Source organism: Lepisma saccharinum, chromosome 20 (assembly GCF_977018435.1).
Source record: "Lepisma saccharinum chromosome 20, izLepSacc3.1, whole genome shotgun sequence".
Classification (NCBI taxonomy): Eukaryota; Metazoa; Arthropoda; class Insecta; order Zygentoma; family Lepismatidae; genus Lepisma; species Lepisma saccharinum.
This window is the reverse complement of record NC_139248.1, coordinates 6679830-6702187: the sequence shown is the minus strand read 5'-3', so window position 1 is coordinate 6702187 and position 22358 is coordinate 6679830. Positions and strand designations below refer to the sequence as shown.

The 22358-nt window shown below is 37.1% G+C and overlaps 1 protein-coding gene across 1 annotated transcript in view; it reads right to left on the bottom strand.

The window, feature by feature from the left end:
- Positions 1-1543: 1543 nt before the first annotated feature.
- The window catches only part of LOC146003519 (putative inorganic phosphate cotransporter), a 68149-nt gene continuing 47334 nt past the window's right edge, over positions 1544-22358 (bottom strand). Inside the window, exons 9-11 of the mRNA XM_083141806.1 lie at positions 17993-18148; positions 12802-12887; positions 1544-2644 (exon numbers count right to left, since the gene is read on the bottom strand). Of these exons, the coding sequence (XP_082997932.1) occupies positions 2468-2644; positions 12802-12887; positions 17993-18148 (419 nt within the window). The 3' untranslated portion in view covers positions 1544-2467. The remainder of the gene's footprint in view (positions 2645-12801; positions 12888-17992; positions 18149-22358) is intronic.

Genomic DNA, 22358 nt, shown 5'->3' with positions numbered 1-22358 from the left:
ATATATATTTACATTGGATATTTTGTATAAATCATCAGATCGTAACACGAAAAAGTTGGTTAGCGAGAAACTTTTCGGTTTGTCGCGATACACGTGCAATCCAAGCGAGAAAAGTGTTGACCATTGTTTGAAGTTATTTTTAGAATGCATTGTTACTCCACAGCACCGTTATTTATTGTAAAATCGTAGTTTGTTTATGCGGGCTGTCTTGCGTATCAAATTCATTGCGCGCCACTAAGGTTACAATTCATTTGCAGGCAGGTGCCTCGGTTCGTAGGAAGTGCAGTGTGCTTTATTTTCCGTAAAAAATGTATCTTAATGTTTGTTTTTGAATTTATTTAATTCTGTTTATGTAAAGGATACAACATTCAACGAAAGAAGTTACAATAGTTGCGTGTATTACACATATAATGCAAATGTAAAATGGTAAATAGTTACGTCGTAATATAAACATTTACATGCAAACCTTGAGGTAACTATCGTTTTTTTTTTTTCAAAAATGCATCAAATACATAGATTTTGATGATTTCGTATACGATATTAAGGAAGTAAATTTATCGCAATCATTAGCGATTAACAGCGACTCGATGCGACTCCGTTTGTTGATCTGGCAACGCCGCGCTTAATTTAACCCATACTGACTTTTATGGTTGAGACGACGACTCTGTGTTGGAAAAAAAAAAATAGACGCTTCGGTGCAAAGAGAGTCAAAGCGAGTCAAAAAGTGCAGCCAACTGGATGGGGCTAATGACGAGATGCAGTGAGAAATGTGATCTACCTCTAACGAAAAAAGCTGACGAAATCAACTCTACTTGCCATGGTGGCTGTTCTTCGTAGTTTAATAATGGACGGAGCAACGGCGTACTGTCAGATTATGGACACTCGAGTTTGTACTCCGATTAAAAATTAATCAGTAGACCTACATAAAAACGAGTTACATTAAAATTGAGCTTATTCAATTCTGCGCTAATCTTTGCTATGTTTTTTCGACTATGCCTTCTATTTTTTATCACCGTGAAAACGAAAAAATTCCCAGGTTTTTTATAGTCTTGCAGACGATCGCTCTTTTGAAGTTCTATAAATAAAAAAAATGGGTGGTTCGATCGTGATGACATTTTAGTAAGGTACTGGCAGAAAGGTATTAAACACAATTCTTAATTTTCAGATTTTTAAAATTTGTCAAAAAAGACGTTCTTATCAATTTTGCGAAACAACTTTTTCTTAGCATTGGGTAGGCCTACTACAATATTGGTCTTGTTTTGAATCTCTTTGCATCTGTTTTTGAAATCCATTATCATTGTCAATTCACATTGTGAAACCGATTTTATACAAATGTTCAATTCAACGTAGTAAAGATATACGGCGAACGTGGCAACAGCGCACTCACTTGACTCGCAGCGACAGTTTCCACGGTTCAACGGACATCGCTGTTTGCGTCACACAATGTTTCGAAGTGCTCCACCGAGTATCGAACCCGTGACCCGTTGGTTTCAAGGCGACGACGTCGTCACCGGGAAGACCCTTGAACACACTTCAAAATCTGTGCAGCAACAATAATGATTTTATTTTCAATGTTAACAGAAAATAAATATTTGGTCATAAACAATACACAACTTTTAAAACATGTTCGTTGGTTCCAATAACATTCCTAACAAACACTAGCCTACTAGCCTATTTTTTATATTTTTTTTTAGGAAGGTGCTGCGTTCTAGAGGAATCGGGATACACAGTAAGATCCATTATAATTACTAGAGATAGGATTTTCATGACTTAGCATATATTTTTGGTAAGGGTGCATATAGAAATTCATATTATGAAGAAACTAATTAAATTAAAGTGCTTTTTAAGGGTCCATTTTGGCATATTTGGCAATTTTTGCGTGATAGAGCATATTTTGATAGATTTTCAGTCATATTGAGCATATTTTCGTTTTTTCAAGGAATATACAGCCATTTTCGAAATGAATTTGTTCTTACTACCATGTTCACTCAAGTTGTTGAATTTTTAGAATTATACGACCCAGTTTATTTCCTGAAAAATGGTGAAAACCAGCCTCCTTCTCTAATGGAATGAAATCAGAAAATGGACTTTGGCCTCATAAATTATCTAAAAATAATATGTGAAAATATCTCTGCACACGTTAAATATTGATGTTTGAAACAGTTCAGTTGTGAGGGCATATTTTTCAAATTATAGTGCATATTTTTTAAATTTCAGTCATAAGAGCATTTTTTTGCATATTTTTGGTGATTTTTAGGTAAAATAAATTCCTAGCCCTAGTAATTGTCATTTTTAATCATCGTTTTGAAAGTTGTTCAAATTCAGAAATGGTATTAAGGGATCTTTACTGCTCTCATTTGAAAATTTTGATTATCTCACAATTTCAGAGAGAGCTGTAGCCCCACCAGCTCCCCCATGCTTATGCCAGTGCATTCAAACTTTAAAAAATCTGATTATTTTCTGTTGTTCAGATTGCCTGTTCATCCTTTTTCTCTTGTGGCAGCATCCTCTTGTTCTCCTTGTTGTCTTTGACGAAATTCCAAGGTTGTACCGCTGCAGTGGCGAAGATTAAGTACACTAAACTTGAAGATGCATACAGAACAGCTGTGGTGTAAAATAAGATCCTCCAACCGGACACGGATGGCTGCAATGATGAAATGAATACACACCTTCAAAAATGTTAGTATGTAGCAAGTACAAGTGTCGTTCAAGATTGACCAAGACTTTCGTGCGTAAAATATTAATGAATCAATGTAGCGCTGCATTACTTCGGCAGGACAGACCATGATTCCTTGCGAGTAACCATGATCCTTTGCGACGCATTTGGCATATGCGCAGTAGTGTAAACAAAGATGGCGGCAAGTAGTGTATCTGTTGCTGTGGAACAGCGGTGTATAATGAAATTTCTCGTGAAGAAGAAGGTGAAACATGCTGAAATTTGGCGTAGACTGCAAGCACAGTATGGTGAACAAACACTGTCATGGTGTCAACAGTTCAGTGAAGGGCGGGAGTTGGTAGCAAATGATCCGCACGGACACGTTCGCCAACTGCAGTCACTCCGGTGAATATTGCGCATGTTAAGCAAGTTATCCTTGAAGACCGGCGAGTAACAGTGCGTGACATAAAGCATACAGTCAGTATCAGTGTTGTACGTGGGGCCGTTCGGAACAAAAGACCTGGAATGTTGTCGAAACATGTAATTCATCTCCATGGCAATGCCAGGCCACACACGGCCCGTTTGACTCAAACAACACTGACCAACTTGCACTGGGAGGTTTTACCACAATGTCCTTACAATCCAGATTTAGCCCCCAGTGATTTCCACTTGTTTGGGGCTCTTAAAGAGCATTTGGGCGGGACGCACTTCCAGACAGATGAGGAACTCAAGAACGCTGTGCTGCAGTGGTTACGACACCAACCTACTTCTTTCTACGCCAAAGGCATCAAGGAACTTCCACAACGATGGCAACGGTGTCTGGATGTTCAGGGGGAATACTTTGAAAAACTGACATAGTTTGGTGCTTCTATGTATGTATATTTCCTGTCTAGAAATAAGGCTTGGTCAACCTTCAACGACCCTTGTATATAAAGTACAGGTGCAAACATGTATAATTATATAATACTTGTTTATTCACTCGCGTATCACTTAAACACTAAAATGTAACCCAGCGCCAACGGATTTGCAAAATATCTCAGCTATAGTATGTGTAAGTTTATCAGCCAATCACCAGTCAACCATTCGTCACGTAAAATATCAAGGTTATTGTTTAAGGTCCAGGAACATATAAATTCCAATGGGTTCTATTGGGTTCCGCAACAGGACCCGAAACTTTTCTCTCGCACAATTTAAATTCGGTCCAAGTTGCGTATTGTTTCATTTCAATATCGAACCTTTACCGTATTTACATTGATCCGGACGAAAAGTTCCGGACCCGAATCGAAACACTTTACATATAAAAGGTTCTTCACGGTGAAGAACCCATTTACGCTTGCTGATTTTCTCTCCCGGACCGGAATTGAATTAATTTACATACAATTCCTGAACCTTTAACAACCAATTTCTAAGCCTCCAATAATCATGGCAATATCATCACCAGCACTTCTCATGCGAGGTTAACCATTATGTAAAATAATGTGATATGTTTACATTTATGATTGATTGATTGAATTAGGTTTTTTTCCATCTTGGTCCATTGTACTTTCATTTTTTGTGGACATCATTTTCCTCAAAGTCTCATGAGGTTCATCGTGTCAGTGGTCCACAAAAGAATGGGCTTGTACAGGGACGTCGTTAGGGGGGGGCCTGGGGGGGCTTTGGCCCCGGCAGTTGTAACTCTGGCCCCCGCAAACAAAATTTTGATCGATTAAAAATTATCCTAAATTAATACTACATATTATTTTCTGGTAAATTTGTAGCAGAGTTGGAAACACTGTTCCGAAGAAAATCTTCGGAAGCAAATGTAGGACAGCAAAATTCCACCCTTTCCTTGCTTACCAGATTATAACCAAGGTCATAAAATCTGCCTGCTTAGAGGTTATTACCCTTGTCCTAAGTTCCTGGAAACCAGAGATCCGACCCTTTTGTTGCAAATGACCCTTCCAATACAGATGGAATCAAAGACTCCGCCGTGGCCGAGCGGTCAACAGTAGGTGGTCGAGCGACGTAGGCTATGGAGAGAGTTCTCCAGTACTTGCATTGTTCTGAGATTTAAAATTGCTGTATGCTTCAGCTTCAGAGCCACAGATTAGCTTTGTGTTCTTGCTTGCGAGGAAGGTCTGCTATCGGGTTCCTACGGTCACTGTGTATTTGTTCGTGTGTGGGAAGAGTTCTAGCGTTGTTGTGCATTTCCATCTTGAATGGATAAATTTATCAAAACCGGATATTTTAAAACTATCTCAAAACATGTGGAAGATGACGGCAATGAAGAGGGTGTTGGTCCAAGTTCTGACGTTCCAAAGTTAGACAAAACAAGTGAATGTACTAATGTGAAAACAATTACTGATCTTAGGGTAGATAATCCTAGGCAACCACTTTTGCAAAACTATCCAAATACTACGTTCGGAAAGCGAAAGCGGTCATTTCAAAATCACTGGTTTGCATCTGCGCTGTAGCTAGAATATAGTGTGGAACTTGACACATGCTTTTGTTTTCCATGCCGTAAATTTGGCACAGATTCAGGATATGCAGAATCAAGTTTCAGGAAAATAGGGATTCGCAACTGGAAGAAACCATGTGAAAAAATTAAGGAAAACGAGGAACGTCCTATCATCTAAAATGCATGGAACTGTGGACGAATTACAAAGTGAGTACCAATCAGTTTTGTAAAACAATTATATGTGTGTGTGTGCGTGTTCGTAGTTTAACTTAAATAATGAAATATGTATATGTCTGTATATCGAGTGTTCAAATTGAAAAAAAAATGCTGAGGAGAAAAGTCATATCAGCTTCCCTTTTCAAATTTTGAGATTTGTACCTAAAACATACGGACTGATGGTTCAAAGTAAATAACACAAATTTTCCAATTAATGTACAAGAGTTCAGTAATCACAGATCTCGTCTCAGTGGACTTTTATTTCATATCAGAATTATTTTTCTTAGAGGAAGACAAATTAATCAGGAAATATTTTCTCATGAAATACATATTGTAATTTGCAAACCAACAACAGTATTAATTTTAATGTAAAATTCAGTACAGAAACTGACAATTTATATGCTGATATTAATTACTTGAAGTTGAAAGAAATGATTACGTCAAATTCTTAGCAATAGCAAAATAGGATCGAGAATATTTAAGAGGAAAATTCTTTACCTGGTCAGGAGTTAAATTAAAAATTTCAATTTGAACACTGGATGTACTTTGATTTTCGTTTCCTGATTTTACATTACTTTACTGACACTTCTGGCTAATGTCAAAGATATGCAACGGTGATACAAGAAATTAATGCATGGACAGTAACAAAAAAAAGCGCCTGCCTCTCCAGGCGAGGACATCGCGTAGCGGTAATGTCGTCACCATATAATTAAGAGCAGTGGCGTACGCAAGGGGGGGGTTACGGGGTTTAAACCCCCCCCTTGAGCTTGTGAAATATTATGGAAAATGCTGTGGAAAAAATATAAATGGTAAATTTTCACAGTCAGATCTGGGACAATAATATTGCTATTACTACTTCTTCTACTACATCTACTACTACTAATAATAATAATAATAATTTGAATTATTATTTCCATGCAGCATGGAGAAAAGCACAGCATTCCAAACACACGCGTCTTTCAGAGTGATGCCTTGAAAATAAACACGAGTTTATGAGGTTAGGTTAGGATAACTATGATTTAAAACAGAAAACACTTGTTTTGTATCTCAGTTGCAACAATGTTCAATACACTGCCGTACGCAGGATTTTTTTTTTTCGGGAGGGGCTGGAATAGTAAATGTGGATAACACATGGCTTCATATTAGAGGGCAGGATGCATAATAAACTATTTCGTATTTTTGGAACTTTTCAGTCTATTAAAATTGTATTCAAAGACAAAAATGGTAATCGGGATTCACTTTAAAAGAGGTTTCGCATTTACATATTTTGATAAGAGTTCTTAACGGATTTTTATTTGAAAATTCTGATTTTCTCAAAATTTCGGTAGGGGCTGGAACACCATCGGCCATCCCTCTACGTACGCCAGTGTTCAACGAACGTATTTTTTTTATGTGAACAATGAGAATTAACTAAATAAAGTTATTGGTATGTTGTAAGAGTCTAATGTATAGACAAAGGCTAGGCGGACAAGAATACGTCGCCAGTCCGCCTTCCCATTGTTTACCGCAGCACGTTTGAATGTCTCTCTTTAAAATGTCTCACCTTGTTGACTAGACAATTATTCAAACGACAATAAGCTTAACTATTGTAAAATGTTTTGTTGGTAAGAACAGCAAGATAATCCAGATGTGAATTATCGGGGTCATTTATGTGGGGAAAAAGCCGGAAAAATTCCAACGAATTTCGGGAATCGAATCCGGATCTCCCGCGTGATTGTCACTTGTCAGACGCTCTACCGACCAGATCACCGCAGCTCCTTGGATGAGTTCCATACTTTGATTATTTCAATTTATTTTAATATATTTTCTTGTATTTATGGATCTTCTTCACCCTTGAAATGTCTCCCCTCGTTCACCAGACAATTATTTCTTAACAAAGAATAAAAAAAATGCTCCCAGGATTTGATAAAAATCGAATGACTAGAAAGTAATTTCGTTCTATTATTTTCATAAATACTATATTTATGTAGATCTCTACTACTTAATAGTAGTAGTAGTGGTATTATTAGTATTATCAGTATTAATTCAGCTAATTAATTAATTATAAGTATTATTAATTAATTGTGCTTATTATTTAATTAAAGTATAATAAAACAATGGTAATGTGAATTTGGAAAAAGTTTTAGAAATAACACCCCCCTTGATGAAATCCTGCGTACGCTACTGATTAAGAGGTCCTGACCTGGGTTCGATATCTAGTGGACGCACATAGTGGTTTGGATCCAACTTTAAACTGTACGTCCAGTCCCGATTGGCCTATCTGTGCATGAAGAGGACTTAATACAAAAACTCACGGACTCGAACTTAGATCAATTTGGGACAAAATCGTAATTCGATAGCTAACGTGCTCAGCCACTGAGGCGGCTAGAATTCAATAGGTTTTCATTTTGGCTATTTTACCTTTTTTCCTACCTCGTAGGTTAATTTTTACAAGTCGATGTGGATGGATGAATGATGGACGGATGGAAAGGTGATGAGTCACCAATGGCTAGTGGAGGTTTGAACATGGGATCTCTGATTCCGTAGCCCTTTACGCTTACCACTCCGCCACGAACACTGGAATAAATGAAATAAGTAATGCCATTGTTTAGAATGGATGTCGGGGAGAGTGGAAGCCTATCTAATAACAATGTACACTAATGCATTGTTGGCATTGCCAGCAGATGTTAACGGTCTACTGATACCTCACACAACGGAGAAATAATCTTTACCTATATTTGCATTGTTTTAAAAAATATATATAGCACTGACGAACGAAGGAACAAAGCTAATCTTTATGGTGTAGAGCAGGAATTTCCAAACTTTTTCGTTTCGCCGCGCCGTTAGTGTTTCAATATTTTTTCGCGGCGTCCAAATCAGAATGTAGGCATATCTAATACTTGCTTTGATTGATTGATTGATTGAATTGATGTTTTAAGTCCATTTCATGCACAATAAGGCTAATCGGAACTGGACCTACAGTTTAAAGTGGGATCCGAATCACTATGTGCCTGCACCGGGTAACTAACCCGTGACCCCTTTATTACAAGGTGGCGACTCGAACACTACGCCACCGGGGAGGCCCTATCTAACACTTGTAACGCTCTGTTAGTGTGCATAGGTTGCTTTCCTTAGGTTAAAAAATAAACATATATTTCAAATTCCGAAACATTTTTTATGTAAAATGTTCTAAATAAGAGCATGTAGCTATTTGGAACAATCATATCAATGACTGAATTTCAGTGAAAATATTGGAACATCTTGCGGCGGCCCCGTACGCCTACCAGGGCGCCCCAGGGCACACTTTGGGAACCACTGGTCTAGAGATTACAATTTCTGTAAAACTGAGTCCGAGGTTTGAATCCTGAGGGAGATATTATTTTCTTTCACTATTACAATAACTGATCCCATTGTCGTCGTAATCAAAAATAGTTTAAAGTCCATTTTATGCTCAAATAGATTAATTGGAACTGGATTTATAATTTAAATTTGACTCCGACCCATTGTGCAATGCGTCTCCATCGGGACTTGAACCTGGCACTCTTTGGTTACAAGGCAACGTGGTAAACCACACCGAGGAGGTCCGCCGTGGTAAACATGACGTTATAATAAATATGCAATATAAAGCCAAAACATGAATTTATTCTTAAGAATGTTAAAAAACAACAACAACAAGAAACAACATTTGAGTCGCCAATAATATTCTGCATATTACATGTCATAATTGTGATGGCGATTTGTGAGTTTTCCTTCATTAATTGCCATTCATGATCGTCAACATTGCGATTAACTAAAAGTAACAGAAAAGCGGCACAACATTTAAAAAAATATAATATACGTAGAATAAAAAAAATAGGTGTGAAACTGAAAAAGAAAGGTAATAACAAGTTGATATTTACTACCTATTTTTTGTGCTTTTTGAAGTTGTCAAATTTTGTCATTTTTGGCGCCAATTTACCTGTATATTTAGCATGCTTTGTGGCTATTATAAACCCGCTGCCTACTGATAACACGAACTCAAGACAGAAATAAACAAGTGTGAAAACACCTACTTCAGTATCTTTGTGCATGATACTTGCACAAACCATCAACGTTGTTTTGGGAGAATGCAGGGTGCAAGTTAAGAGGTGCGCAATTTTCGAAATTGCCGCAAAAAAAGTGGCACGCATCTATTTTTCCTACTACATCTCGAGGCACTGGTGTACACATGGGGGAGCTGATGCGGCTATAACTCTCCCGAAATTTCTGTCTTTGAACAACTTTCAAAAGGAAGCTTAAAAGTGGTTAATTATGAAATATGTTATACTGTCTCTCCCCCTCCCCTCTGAAAAAAAAACCTGCACACGTTAGTGTCTAGAGGAGAGTTACAAATCACTCGCATAATTTAAAGTGCTGTTTGCGCTGGAATACTACTAAATGTGCTAGAATTTAAATTTGACAATAATTTCAATGTTAAAAGCATCATTATTATTATTAATGTTTTTATAACGTCCTATTATTGTTATAATTACGTCCCTGCTAAATTCACAGCCAGAAATAAGATTGATTGATTGATTGAGTTGTTTTAAGTCCACTTTGTGCACAGTAAGGTTAATCGGGACTGGACCTACAGTTTCAAGTGGGATCCGAACCACTATGTGCCTCCACCTGGTATCGAACCCGGGACCCCTTAATTACAAGGGAACGACGGTAATTTCGGGAAGGCCCAGAAATTAGAATAAAACGCGATCTTCTTTCTTCAGGAAAGCAACATCTTGACAGGCGGCCCTAAGACCAGCACAAAGCTTGAATGGAGACAATACAACAAGCTTGTTCAACAAATGTTGGCAAGATGGTTGCGGACAAAGGCGGCACTGCGTCCCAAATATTCTCTGAACTGCCCGTCATAAAATGTTCCTGCGAGACCTATTTCTATCTGTGGTCGTCACTGTATGACTAGACCCCTTTGTGTCGAACCTGACAAATTGCAGGGAGCGGTCTTTCTTGCTTTAAGGGATTAAGGGAAGGAAATGGCATTCAAATGGCAGGGAAGACTTATCCCTGGGTTGAGTTATTGTACCTCTGCTGTTTCAGTGCACCGTTTCTGTAAGGCAATACGCAAATACGGTTAAATTTTCCCTTCCCCAGTAAACCTTTGTTTTCGATTCATTCTGCTAGATTTTGCTTCTATCCAGGGTGCCAAGTACCAGAACAGTCCAATGACCTCGCTGCCTTCGAGCAAGCAATAACTTTAGTGAGGAGGTAGGAGGGCTTGGGGAGGGAGGAGGGGCAGATGCAAGAGGACGAAGAAAATGTAGCAGTTTACTTACATGATGACTCGTGAAAGTATTTGTTATTGCCTGTTTGAAAGAATGAAAGGTATGAAATTAGTAATATTTTTCTTGTTCGCTTCGCTTTCAATATAAGCGTTTCTAATAAGTAACAAGTTATAATTGTTACCCCAAAAAACTGTGTATATGTGTACGTGTGCGTGTATGTAATATGATTTGTTAATGATGACGTACTGGATACCAAATAATGAAAAAAGTAAAGTAATGTGCTCCCCTGTGCTTTTCGCTATGCCATGAAAGCGTATAGGGGTGTGTAGTTAGGGCTCCACACTTTCTTGATCACGGCCGAAAGTGGAGGTGATGTGATCAATCAGCACCACGTCCCTGGCCTCGTTTACCTGCCAGAGTTTCCTCCATGTACCCACTTTATACGTACGACGCTGGGTGGGCACCGGAGCCGCTCGAACAGGTGAAAAAAAAATCCCGGTATCCTCCAGAATGAATAGGAAAGATCCTACACAGAATAATTTATCAGTTTAGCACTTCCACAGGGGATATAGTTTCGATAAAAAAGAAGAGGTTGTCATTGAGACAAGCAGAAAGTAAAATACATTAAGGAAAACTGTAAAGTAATAGTTTAATAGTAATTACATAAATTGATTTGCTTCCTGAAAATTGTTGAACTCTAATTTTTATTTGACCTCCAGTATTCACATATACGTATATTATATACACTTCTTAGTAGTTTAATATACCAATGCACTATATATGTAGCAATATTATAATGTAATACAATATTATATATATATATATATATATCTGTGGTGTGTGTACATTACACACACAGAGTTATTTACCTTTACTGTCTGGAAATATTTACATAGGAACAAATTTCAGATTTGGCCCCCCCGAACTGATCAACCTAGCTACGTCCCTGGGCTTGTATCATAAGTTCTTTACGTTAAAGTTATTCTTGGGAACATGCTTTATAACTCACCATCTTACACAATACATTACATTCTTGAAGGAGGGAGAGAGAGAGAGAGAAAGAGAAAGAGAAGAGGAGAAGGAATCTCTCTCTCTCTCTCTCTTTTCCCCTTTTCTGTCTCTCTCTCTCTCATCTTTCTCTCCCCTTCTCCCTTCTTTCTTTCCTTTAAAAAGAGAGAGAGAGAGGGGAAAGAAGGAAAGAAAGAGAGAGAGAGACAGAGAAGAAAGAGAGAGAGGAGAGAGAGAGAGAGCAAGAGAGCGAGAAAGAGAAAGAAAGAGAGAAGGAAAAGAGAAAGAAGGAAAAGAAAGAAGGAAAGAAAGTCCTTTCTTTCCTTCTTTCATTCTTTTCTCTCCTCTTTCTCTCTCTCTCTTCTTTCTCTTCCTTTCCTTCTTTCTTTCTTCTCTTACTTCTTTCTTTCCTCCTTTCCTTCCTTCTTTCTTTCTTTTTCTTTCTTTCCATTTTTCTTTGAGAGAAAGAGAGAGGAGAGAAAGAGAGAAAGAAAGAGAGAGAGGAGAAAGAGTGAGAGGGGAGAGAGAGAGAGAGGGAAGGAAAGAAGGAAGGAAAGAAAGGAAGAAAGATCTCTCTCTCTCTCTCTCTCTCTCTCTCTCTCTCTCGTCGCGTCGGACCAGCGTTGCCAACCTCCCGATAAGAAAAAGTGCTGTTTAATCTGTGAAATTATGCTAAATTATATAAATTGTGCTAGGATCTAAAATAATAATAATTATTACTATTATTGATAAATATTAATAGCAATATATTATAATTTCTTTTTCGGATCATTGTAATTTTAAGATATGCACTTACTTTCCGAGATAAGTTCAACATTGAACTAGAGAAAGTTTGAGATGATTCGACGACTACAAAGCGGTAACATTTGTTTTATTTGTCCCCCGCAATTTTCTATCGATTTCTTGCCATGAAATGTTCCTCACGAGATAAACCGGAGAGAAACAAGAAAAGATGAAGAGGGTGTGGTTGGGAATGCATGTCTCTGGACCGCAAATAAAATCTGGATATAATTTTATTTTTAATTTCTCAAAATGCCGGCCATTGAAGTGAATTTCTTCCTCCCAGAGAAGCAAGTTCGCAAATTATGCTATATTGTTCTACTATGCAAAAACAGGGTGCTAGGTGCCAACGAACCTCGAATTGTGCTAGGTTTAACATCACTGCACCAGACACACTCGTGGCTAGATGATTTTCTGCTCGTATAACAGACTTACTATTTTACATTCATATATGCTGAACTCACATCATTTTCCAAGATGAATCCAGCCACACTGGGAGAAATTATGCCAGTCATAGCTCCAAGACCGTTGCCCAAGCCAGTGAGGGTTCCTATTGGAGGAAATAATTATTAGTGGTCACATATTTGCAGTTGCAGCTCACACTCAACAAGACAAATGAATGGAGTCATTTTGCACCCTTCAATGTGTAAGGGGAATAAATAACCCCTTATCTACAGTCCTTACCCAAGAGTTAAAAAAGGGGTGTAAAGAGCCCCTTAAGAAAGGTTAAAAGTGCGTTGTAAAACCTACTGAAAATTCTGTCTAATGTTTTCAGTAGATCAATGGGTGTTTTGAAACATCTACTGTTTTCAGTAGATGAACTATAATGCTACTGTATTCAACTGTTTTTAGTAGCCCAATTGTGTCTACTGTTCTTAGTAGCCCAACTGTGTCTACTGTTTTCAGTAGCTGAACTGTACTGTTAATGTTTTCTACTGTTTTTGGTAGTACAACTGTTTCTTCTATCTTAAGTAGTTGAACTGTACTCTTAATGTTTTCAGTAATATAGGTAACTTCGGTGAATAACGCCACCAATTGGTCATTTTGTTTTATAACTCATACATTTTTATTGTTAGGAACATGAAACTTACATGTTTAGGAGAATGAACTTTCGTCTATTGTGTAATAATAAAATATTGATTTTACTGTTATAATGAAAGCAATAAAATACGAAATTCTGTGTTAATGCAAAATGGCGTTATTTCCAGACCTGTCGGGTAATAACGCCATGTTCTTAATTACAAGTAAAACATTCACATTATCTTAATTACAAATAAAACATTCACATTTTCTTTACTAAACTGTACTAGGAAAAATAATTACTGTAGTAACTTATTAGAAAAAGCATGTCTTTTTTTGTCTTTTCGCGATACCCAGTCCCTCAAAGTTCTGCGAGGAACGTGCAGCACATGCTATCTTCTATCCCTTGTTTGATGGCCGCCATAGCTTGCCTCAAGTCATCCACTGACCATTTGGCCCGTATATTTCTACATTTCCTCGCCATCTGAAAGAGGAAATTAGCCGAGAATAAATATCTGTACGCCTCGAAAGTAACTGAGCAAGGATAAACCTATTTCCGAAATCAACATTTCCTTAAATTTGAGTTTAAATTGAGTGGAGTTATTCCCCGACACGATGATGGCGTTATTTCCCGAAACAACAGATTGCAGTTTAACCAACTGTTCTAAACTTACGACACCGACCATGAAAACCGTACACACATAATTCTCTTACGTAATAAACGTATTGTGTACGTACAACATTGTTAACATTTAAAATCTAATCCTACAATAGTAAAAAAAAAAGCTTCTCAGAAAGCTAAAAACATTACTTAAAACACAGTCGTCATCTCCAAACATGGATGATAAATAGTTGGGGACATTAAAAGCAGTGGTCGGAAGTAGCGCTTGTAGCGTCTCTTCTGTAGCTAGCTACAAAATTTGTAGCTGTAGCGCCGTTACATTCTTAAATTTATAGCTGTAGCGAAGGTACAAATTTCCTGTCTCTTCGTGCATTTCTTCTCGGCGGTTTGAGACAAATTTTGTATGCGGCAACAGTGTCAAAAAATTGTCAACAATAACGTTTACTTGAGCATGAAGTTCATAAACATTTCAATTGATATATTTTCCGCTCAAAATACTGCCTTCATATTTGTCTGCTAAAAGTGAAATAATTATTCGGAAACAAATAATGTTGATATATGTAAACAATGTTACCAATTTATGTTTATGTATAGTTCAAAACATAAATTTCAATAGCATCCTAATTGCAGTACTCAAATATCAAATTTGAATTTACATTATCATTCTCAAACATTATAGTAAAAATATAACACTGCTTTCAAAATATATAGAATGACGGGTGTCATGATAATAAATAACGGAATCTTTTATCTAGTAAGTACAATTGCTAATGGCTTCTTTTGAATATCCATATGGTTGTCAATTTTTTGCTTATGCAGGAGTAGCACAACAATAGCGAAGTAGGGAGAGCTACTTTTTGGTAAATGTAGTTGTAGCTGTAGAGAAGCGAAGCTACTTTTAAATTGTAGCGGTCTGATCAATGATTAAAAGTCTGCCCGAGGTAATCGAAATCGGCGCATTCAATAAGAATATGCCGAACAGTTAAAATTACATTACACACACGCAGTGGCGTAGCAACGTATCGCGAGGCCCTGGCCGAGATTAGAATGAGAGGTTCCCATCCGTGTTTTAAATTTGAAATCTCAATGTAAAGCGATACAAAATCTTCAGGGATACTTATTTATTTATTTACTGCCCTCAACAGAGGTAAACCTCCAATTACAGACGGCAGAAAAAAGAAAACAATACAATTAGCAAATATATAAACATACATCAACCGATAATACAAGTAATCAATAACATAATCAATAATGAAATTAAACAATCTGGCCCTTTCCCTTGTCTTTCACCATAAAAGAACAAAGACTTGTGCAATAATTACAGACATAAAATACGTATAGATATGTAATTGTAGAATACAATGGGAAATAATGGGGAAAATAGTAATACCGGAATGATTACAGTGTATTTTTGTCATAATTCTGATTCAATCATTTTTTTTATATAGTTTGAATGGCAATGATATATCTAAGGCCTGGTTATTCATTGAAAGCGTATTATACAAATCACACATTCTACTTAATGGGCTGCTTTTACATTTCTGAGTTTTAGGAATTTTCGGAATCAGTAAGATTCGCCCACGTAAATTACTTTTTCTCGTATTGAATTGTAGTTGACTGAGGAAATAACTATTGTCTAATATACCGTTTACAGTTTTATGTAAGTATAAGTGATACAGAATATTGCGCCTATTACAAAGGATCTTAAAATTAAGTTCATGCAGCAAATTTTGATATGCCACATTATATTGTACTGGCTTTTTATATTTTATATAATATAAATACGTCAACAAATTTATCATATTTAGGTAATAGTAATAAATTACTAACAAAAATTATATTTCATATTTTCATTCACCCTGAAAATGTACTTCTTTGTTTTCTCGGAAACTGTAGGAAGGAAGGAAGAACTGCTAATATTACCCATGTCCTCCTTGGGTTGAAAACAACGCAAGCATTTAAATGTCTAACACTTGCATCATGACAGTTGGAGGTGCTTTATTGTTAAAATATAAAAATTGGTAGTGCAAGAACAAGAGAAAGAAGAAAAGATAAGGCAAAGTGCTTTTTATTCAAGAAAAGAATAAATGGGTAAGAATGTCCAAGCAAGTAGCGTGAATTTTTGCGTAAATGTTCCACATGAGAAATACGACAAAACATTTTACTTTTTCCTAGCCCCTTTAAACTTAGGGCCCGCCTGCCTGTATGTTACACCCCTGATTTGACGTATGTAACGTTTATCTAGAATTTTGAGTCAGATAATAACAGAATGTAATTTTGTTGGCCACAAAAATAGCCTTTTCCATCTTTTTTTATCACTTCTATTTATTACATTTTTCGTATCAACACGTGAGGCCCTTTCAGGCGCGAGGCCCCGGGTGGTCGCCCAACTTCACCCACCCCTTGCTACGCCACTGCACACACGATACATTGGAAGGTCCAGCCGTCTATGGTCCAGCCCTTGCAGCAAGGGTTATGAGTGAGCATAAAGCGGAGTCAAACCAAGCTTTGGAAAACTTATATATTTTGTTTATCCCTGTTGTAATTGCAAGAACTAATGAAATATGCGGAAATATGTTTCAATTCACTTTGTAATAAGTAAGGTCTCGGTACAGTTTTAAAGCACCACCAAGTTCAATTGAACAAACAATCACGTTCGTATGCAAACAAGTGAAAATTTGCAATGAATCATGAAATTTAATCATTAAAAAGCAGTTACAACGAGGAAATAATTTAGATAAAGCATGATTATTGATTGCAGTTACAATAATTTGGTGATAATTGTTGGGAAGTTAACAGACGATAAATTATCTTACCTTCCCGAAGTAAAAATTGAGCTTTCTACAGCTCTTGGTCCGTCGCCGAACGTCAAAGTTTCGAAATATCCGTTTCACGCTACATAGAAGAGAAAGCTTTCCACATCGTTTTCAATATTATAAGAAAACTAAAAATGTCCTTAAAGGCCGAAACCAAGTGTTAGGTAATAATAATTATTGATAACAAGTCGTTTGAATCAGTTCCCAAATTCAAGTATGAAAATTATATTAATGAGGAAATCAAAAGCAGGAAATTTGTGTTACTTTTTCTTCATAACCTTTTACCTCCTCGTATAATATCTAAGAAACTAAAAGTTAAAGTATACAAAAAAGTGATTTTGCCTGTTGTATTATATGGATATGAAACTTAGTTCATTACATTAAAGGAAGAACATAAATAAAGAATATTTTAAAATAAAATTCTCAGAAAAAAAAATTGGACCTAAAAAGGGATGAGAAGAAAGGTGAGTGGAGAAAGCATATTTGAACTGCATTGTGGGGCATTCCATGTGGAAGTGTTCCCGAACCTCAATTTTTAAAATTAAATGCAATGCCGTAACTTTATCCTATCTTGCAGTGAACAATCAAAAATTGTCATTTGTCTAAAAATTCAAATATTATACATAATTAAGTTAGAAGGTGGAAGGTACTTTGCATATTGTTCTTTTATTCTAACTTTTTGATTCACCTTTATTTTCTATTGTGTCCCACCCGTGACACCAAAAAACAATTAATTTCTCCTTTATCTGCTACATTTCCCCTTCAACTACACTAGAATATTCAATGGTCAATTAGCTTCTCTCTTTGTCTTAAATAATTTATTTTTTATAATTTTACAATTCACAAAATTGTTCCTTTGTAGCTACAAATCTGGGAAAGTAAATATATTTAATCAACAGTGTTAAGTTTCATATTTGATTGCACAGAAAGTGTAAAATTGCTTAACTACCAGTAGAATAGTTACTTCAATATACAAAATGTAGTCCTCGTGTCCCACATGTGACAATGGAATGCTCCACAGCATATTTATTTTAATTTTATTGTAAATAATGATAATTGATTGTGTGGGTGATTTCTTTGCAAGATAATTTCGACCAGAAAGTAACTCTAACTGGGTTACTTTCTGAAACATCTGAGCTGTTACTAAGTTACTTTTAAAGGAAAAAAATCTAAACCCGGACATCAATTAAGACGTACCTGCAAAATTTGGAGCTATGTCCATGGCGTTCAGAAAATGACCTGAAGTTAGAGCCCCGTTCAAACCAAAACTGATCGTCAGGACGGCGATTGAGAAGATGACGTCACAGCCGGAAAATGTGTAGATAACAATGCCAAGCGAAGTCAGTATGTGAGCTGGAAAAGGAAAACCATCATCTATTACACACAAAACAAATAGAAACACATCAAAGCTTTGTAATGAGATTTCTCAACCTGGGAAACGTAGTGTAAAAGTGTCAAGGTTTGTCGCCAGTCCAATTTATGCACAGATAGGCTAATCGGGACTATGTTTACAGTTTAAAGTGGGATTATAACCCTAGGCGTCGCAAGGTATCCAATCGGTCCGTCGACCCACTGAAAATTGTCATTTTTCATTACAAGTTGGAAAAAAAAAGCAGAACGCTTATTATTCTCATAGCAACTAACAGAAATAAAGTCCAGTTAGTATTCGAACAGAATAACCTAAGTAAAAACTGCTTTAGATCGAAACAAATGTAGCGTAAATATATAGGAACCAGATTATGTTTTCATAACCCACTTAAACCAAAGAATTAATCGTTCCACAGATTGTAAAATTCCAAGAAATAGACTTTCATGTGGATGATCCTAGAACATAAACTCTATGAGTCAAATTTCTTCCTAACTTTTAAAGCTTTTCCTTGAACAAAATGTCTTAAAGTTAATAACAAAAGAGAAAGAGTGGCGGCGATGGCGTACCAGAACTGGGGCAAGGACAGTTTTTTTCTTTCTTGGTAGACAAGGTTTAGCATTTAGAGTTCAAAAGTTGCAAAATGTGGGGGTGGGCAACTTCCCCATTTGCCTCTCCTAATCACCACCACTGACTAGAAGTACAGGGAGGTTATTTCAGTCGTTTACCGTCAGAGCGTCGGCCGCCGAGCGGCCCCTTCATGCAACAGGTCCCGGCAAATTGACTTACAGGAAGTCCGTAACAGAAACCGCTTGTTTTGTAATGTTTCCACTTTTCACAATTACAATTACAATTACAATTACAATTCAAATGAGCACGTACCTTGTCGCAAGGATGCTGGAAAAGGTGTCCTCCCAAATACAAATATTCCTGGCACCTTATTTCTGACATCTAATCTTAGATTACACATCGCTACTCTATCCTCAGTTGACAGAAAGGGAAGACAGTATCCCGGCGCATAAAGCAAACCGAAAGCGTAAAATGATATTTAAAAGTAATAATAATGATGATCACTAACCTCCTGTGTTATAAGAGATGTTGAAAATGACCTCCTTCAACAGCAATACAACACGTTTCTTAGGTTCAAGAGATCCTGTCTTTCGTAATTGCCTGACCACTTTTCTGCAAGAGTTCGTTTTCACGTAATTATCGTACATAAAAACTCTTTGTTCAAGACGATATTTGTTTAGCGGAATAACTAATGAATGAATAACAATTAACACACAATAAAGCACTAGCACTGAATAGCACACCAACTCAATAACACAGTATATACAACATGCATACTAATAAACGCAAACACAAGTGAACATAAGCTTACACTCACTACGTCTGGTAGCCGATAGTGTTGCTAACCATTTTTCGGCAATGTCCCTACAGATGTAGTCAAAATGTCCCTACGCCAAGTAAAGCAACTAAAAAATACAACACCTCATGAGTATGTAAAACAGAAGATAAAATATACACATTTACTTACCAAATCTTTCTGCTCGGTGCTTCCACAATTAATGAAGGAGCGAAGTTACAATACAGAACCCCTCCCCGTTTTTTTTTATATTTCGCATACTCACTAATTGAGGCCTCCTAATCACGAATTTGAAGTTAAAATTTTGGGGGTCACGTGTAGAAATTGCAAAATAAGTTAAATTGAGTGGTCCGCGATCGGCACGATTGCTCATTATTTACTGGAAGATTTTGTGTTTCCAATACTTAAAAAACGAAATATACATTCCTGATATTACTACGACCCCAAATTTTAACTATGTTTGCCTATCCTAACCTAACCTAACCTTACCTGAATGGTTCGTGGGGCTATCCGTCAATGGTTTGTGGGGCTACCCGTGCATGGTTTTTGGACCCCAAATTTTAACTATGTTTGCCTTGCCTAACCTAACTTTACCTAACCTTACCGAGAATGGTCAGTGGGGCTATCCGTGAATGGTTTTGCGCTAATTGTGATTACGAACCGATAAAAAAATCTTATTTTCGTAGCACTTTAACGGCAAACGTTCATCATCGAAAACGCCATTTTCGTATCCTGCAATTTTACGATCGATGCATTGTTGCCAAACTTACCTGTAATCAAATCAGTCCACACTCCACATGTTCTTCTACATCGTGATTGTCGCTGTCACATGTAAGCACCTTCTTTGGGCAATATACTGAAATCCATAAGTTTATTAATTAGCCCACGGCCATCCTCCTGCACACTCCACCTAACAATCTGTACAACATTAACAACTTTTTTACTGTTCTCTTCCGCCATTCTTACACGATCCATGCTCTCCAAGTATGAAATTAACAGTGTGGCAACGCTGTAGACAACGTAACTAATTGCGAACGTCGTCAATTGTTCATATCAACAAATATGGCTACCATACTTGTATACTGAGAATCATAGCGAGAATTAAAAAGCTTATTTTACAACTTCTACACGTTAATGAACAATTTTTTCACCTCACACCAACATGTTAACTTGAGATAAATCATCACGACTAATTATTTCGTGAGTATAAGACGTAGCATAGAAATTACAGAAGGGTCCGGTATTGTAAATTCTTGCCTTCTAGGGGATGTGCGGGACAGAATTTTTTGGGTCGGGACGGGATCGCGATTTTTTTTTTAAATCCCGACATTCGGGACGAAACAATTTGCAATTTACTGACCAAGTCGGAAAATTTTCGGACGGGAAATGTTCGAAATTTCCCGAACCTCTGGAAATCTCGAATTCTACACGTCATTTTCACTTTAAGTGATTGTTTTTGCATTTCTAGAATAAAAACTTACAATTTCCGATAAGTTCCAGAAACTTACAATGCAGAAAACGTCGAGAATTAACGACTTTTTAAAGTGACCATTCGGTATTTCCCGACTGCTTGGGATCCCGAAAAGTCGGGAAGTCATTTCCCGAAGTCGGGATCGGGACGGGAAATTTTTTTCCCGATCCCGGTCCTGACTTTTCGGGATCCCGCACACCCCTAATGAATAGCATTGAATCGTTTACTGTTGATTATGTTATTTGAAGTCATACATGCCATTGGTGTGAAGAGATAGATGTTGGTTGGTGATGCTGTATTTTCTGCAGTCTTTAAAAATTCTGGTCCCATTTTATTTCTCTTTTTTGTTTTTGTATCACTTAACATTGGAAATATTCTTTCCGTTTCCGCGTTAGAATGTGGCAATGTTAGCACTATTTTTGGAAATGTTTTAAAAAAAGAACTTGCCTTGAAAGTTCTTGGTAACCGACAACATGTTCCAAAATTCTGATGCAGATTCGTTAGTTAGTTCTTTTTTCTCCTCCGCTAAAATTCCAGATAAACTAATCCATTCATTCCAAACCGAGCACGAAGAAAGTGCAACTGACTGGCGAGTAAGCACAATAAATGTTATTTTCCAAGATTGAAAAAAGTCCCTACGTTTTCCCTTATTTGGTAAAATCTGTCCCTACGCGGGCGAAATATAGTGAAAAGTCCCTATGCGTAGGGACATATCCCTACGGTTGGCATCACTGCCGACACTGTCGCATTCGTGCAGTATCAAGCGCCCTCTCCCGGCTGACAACTCCCCCGACCCCCGATAAGCTGCCGGCGCTCTCGCGACAACTGAGGATAAAGTAGCGATGTCTAACCTAAGATTAGATGTCAGAAATAAGGTGCCACAAATATTTGTATTTGGGAGGACTCCTTTTCCAGCATCCTTGCGACAAGGTACGTGCTTATTTCAATTGTAATTGTGAAAAGTGGAAACATTACAAAACAAGCGGTTTCTGTTACGGACTTCCTGTAAGTCAATTTGCCGGGACCTGTTGCATGAAGGGGCCGCTCGGCGGCCGACGCTCTGACGGTAAACGACTGAAATAACCTCCCTGTATATAGACCGAAGAGAAAATACTAAAAAATATGTCATCCAAATAAACAGGAACTAATTTTCAAAGATTGTTTTAGTCCAGCTTATGCATAGATTGTGTAATAGGGTCTGGACCTACAGTTTTAAATTCCTTCACGGGGATCGAACCCGGGATTCCTTGATTAAAAGGTGTCAGTTTTATCACCACACGATCGGAGAATCCCTGACCAATAACATTTGAAATATGGCAATATTTTTTACATAGATCGAGGTGAAAATTCTAATACCAGT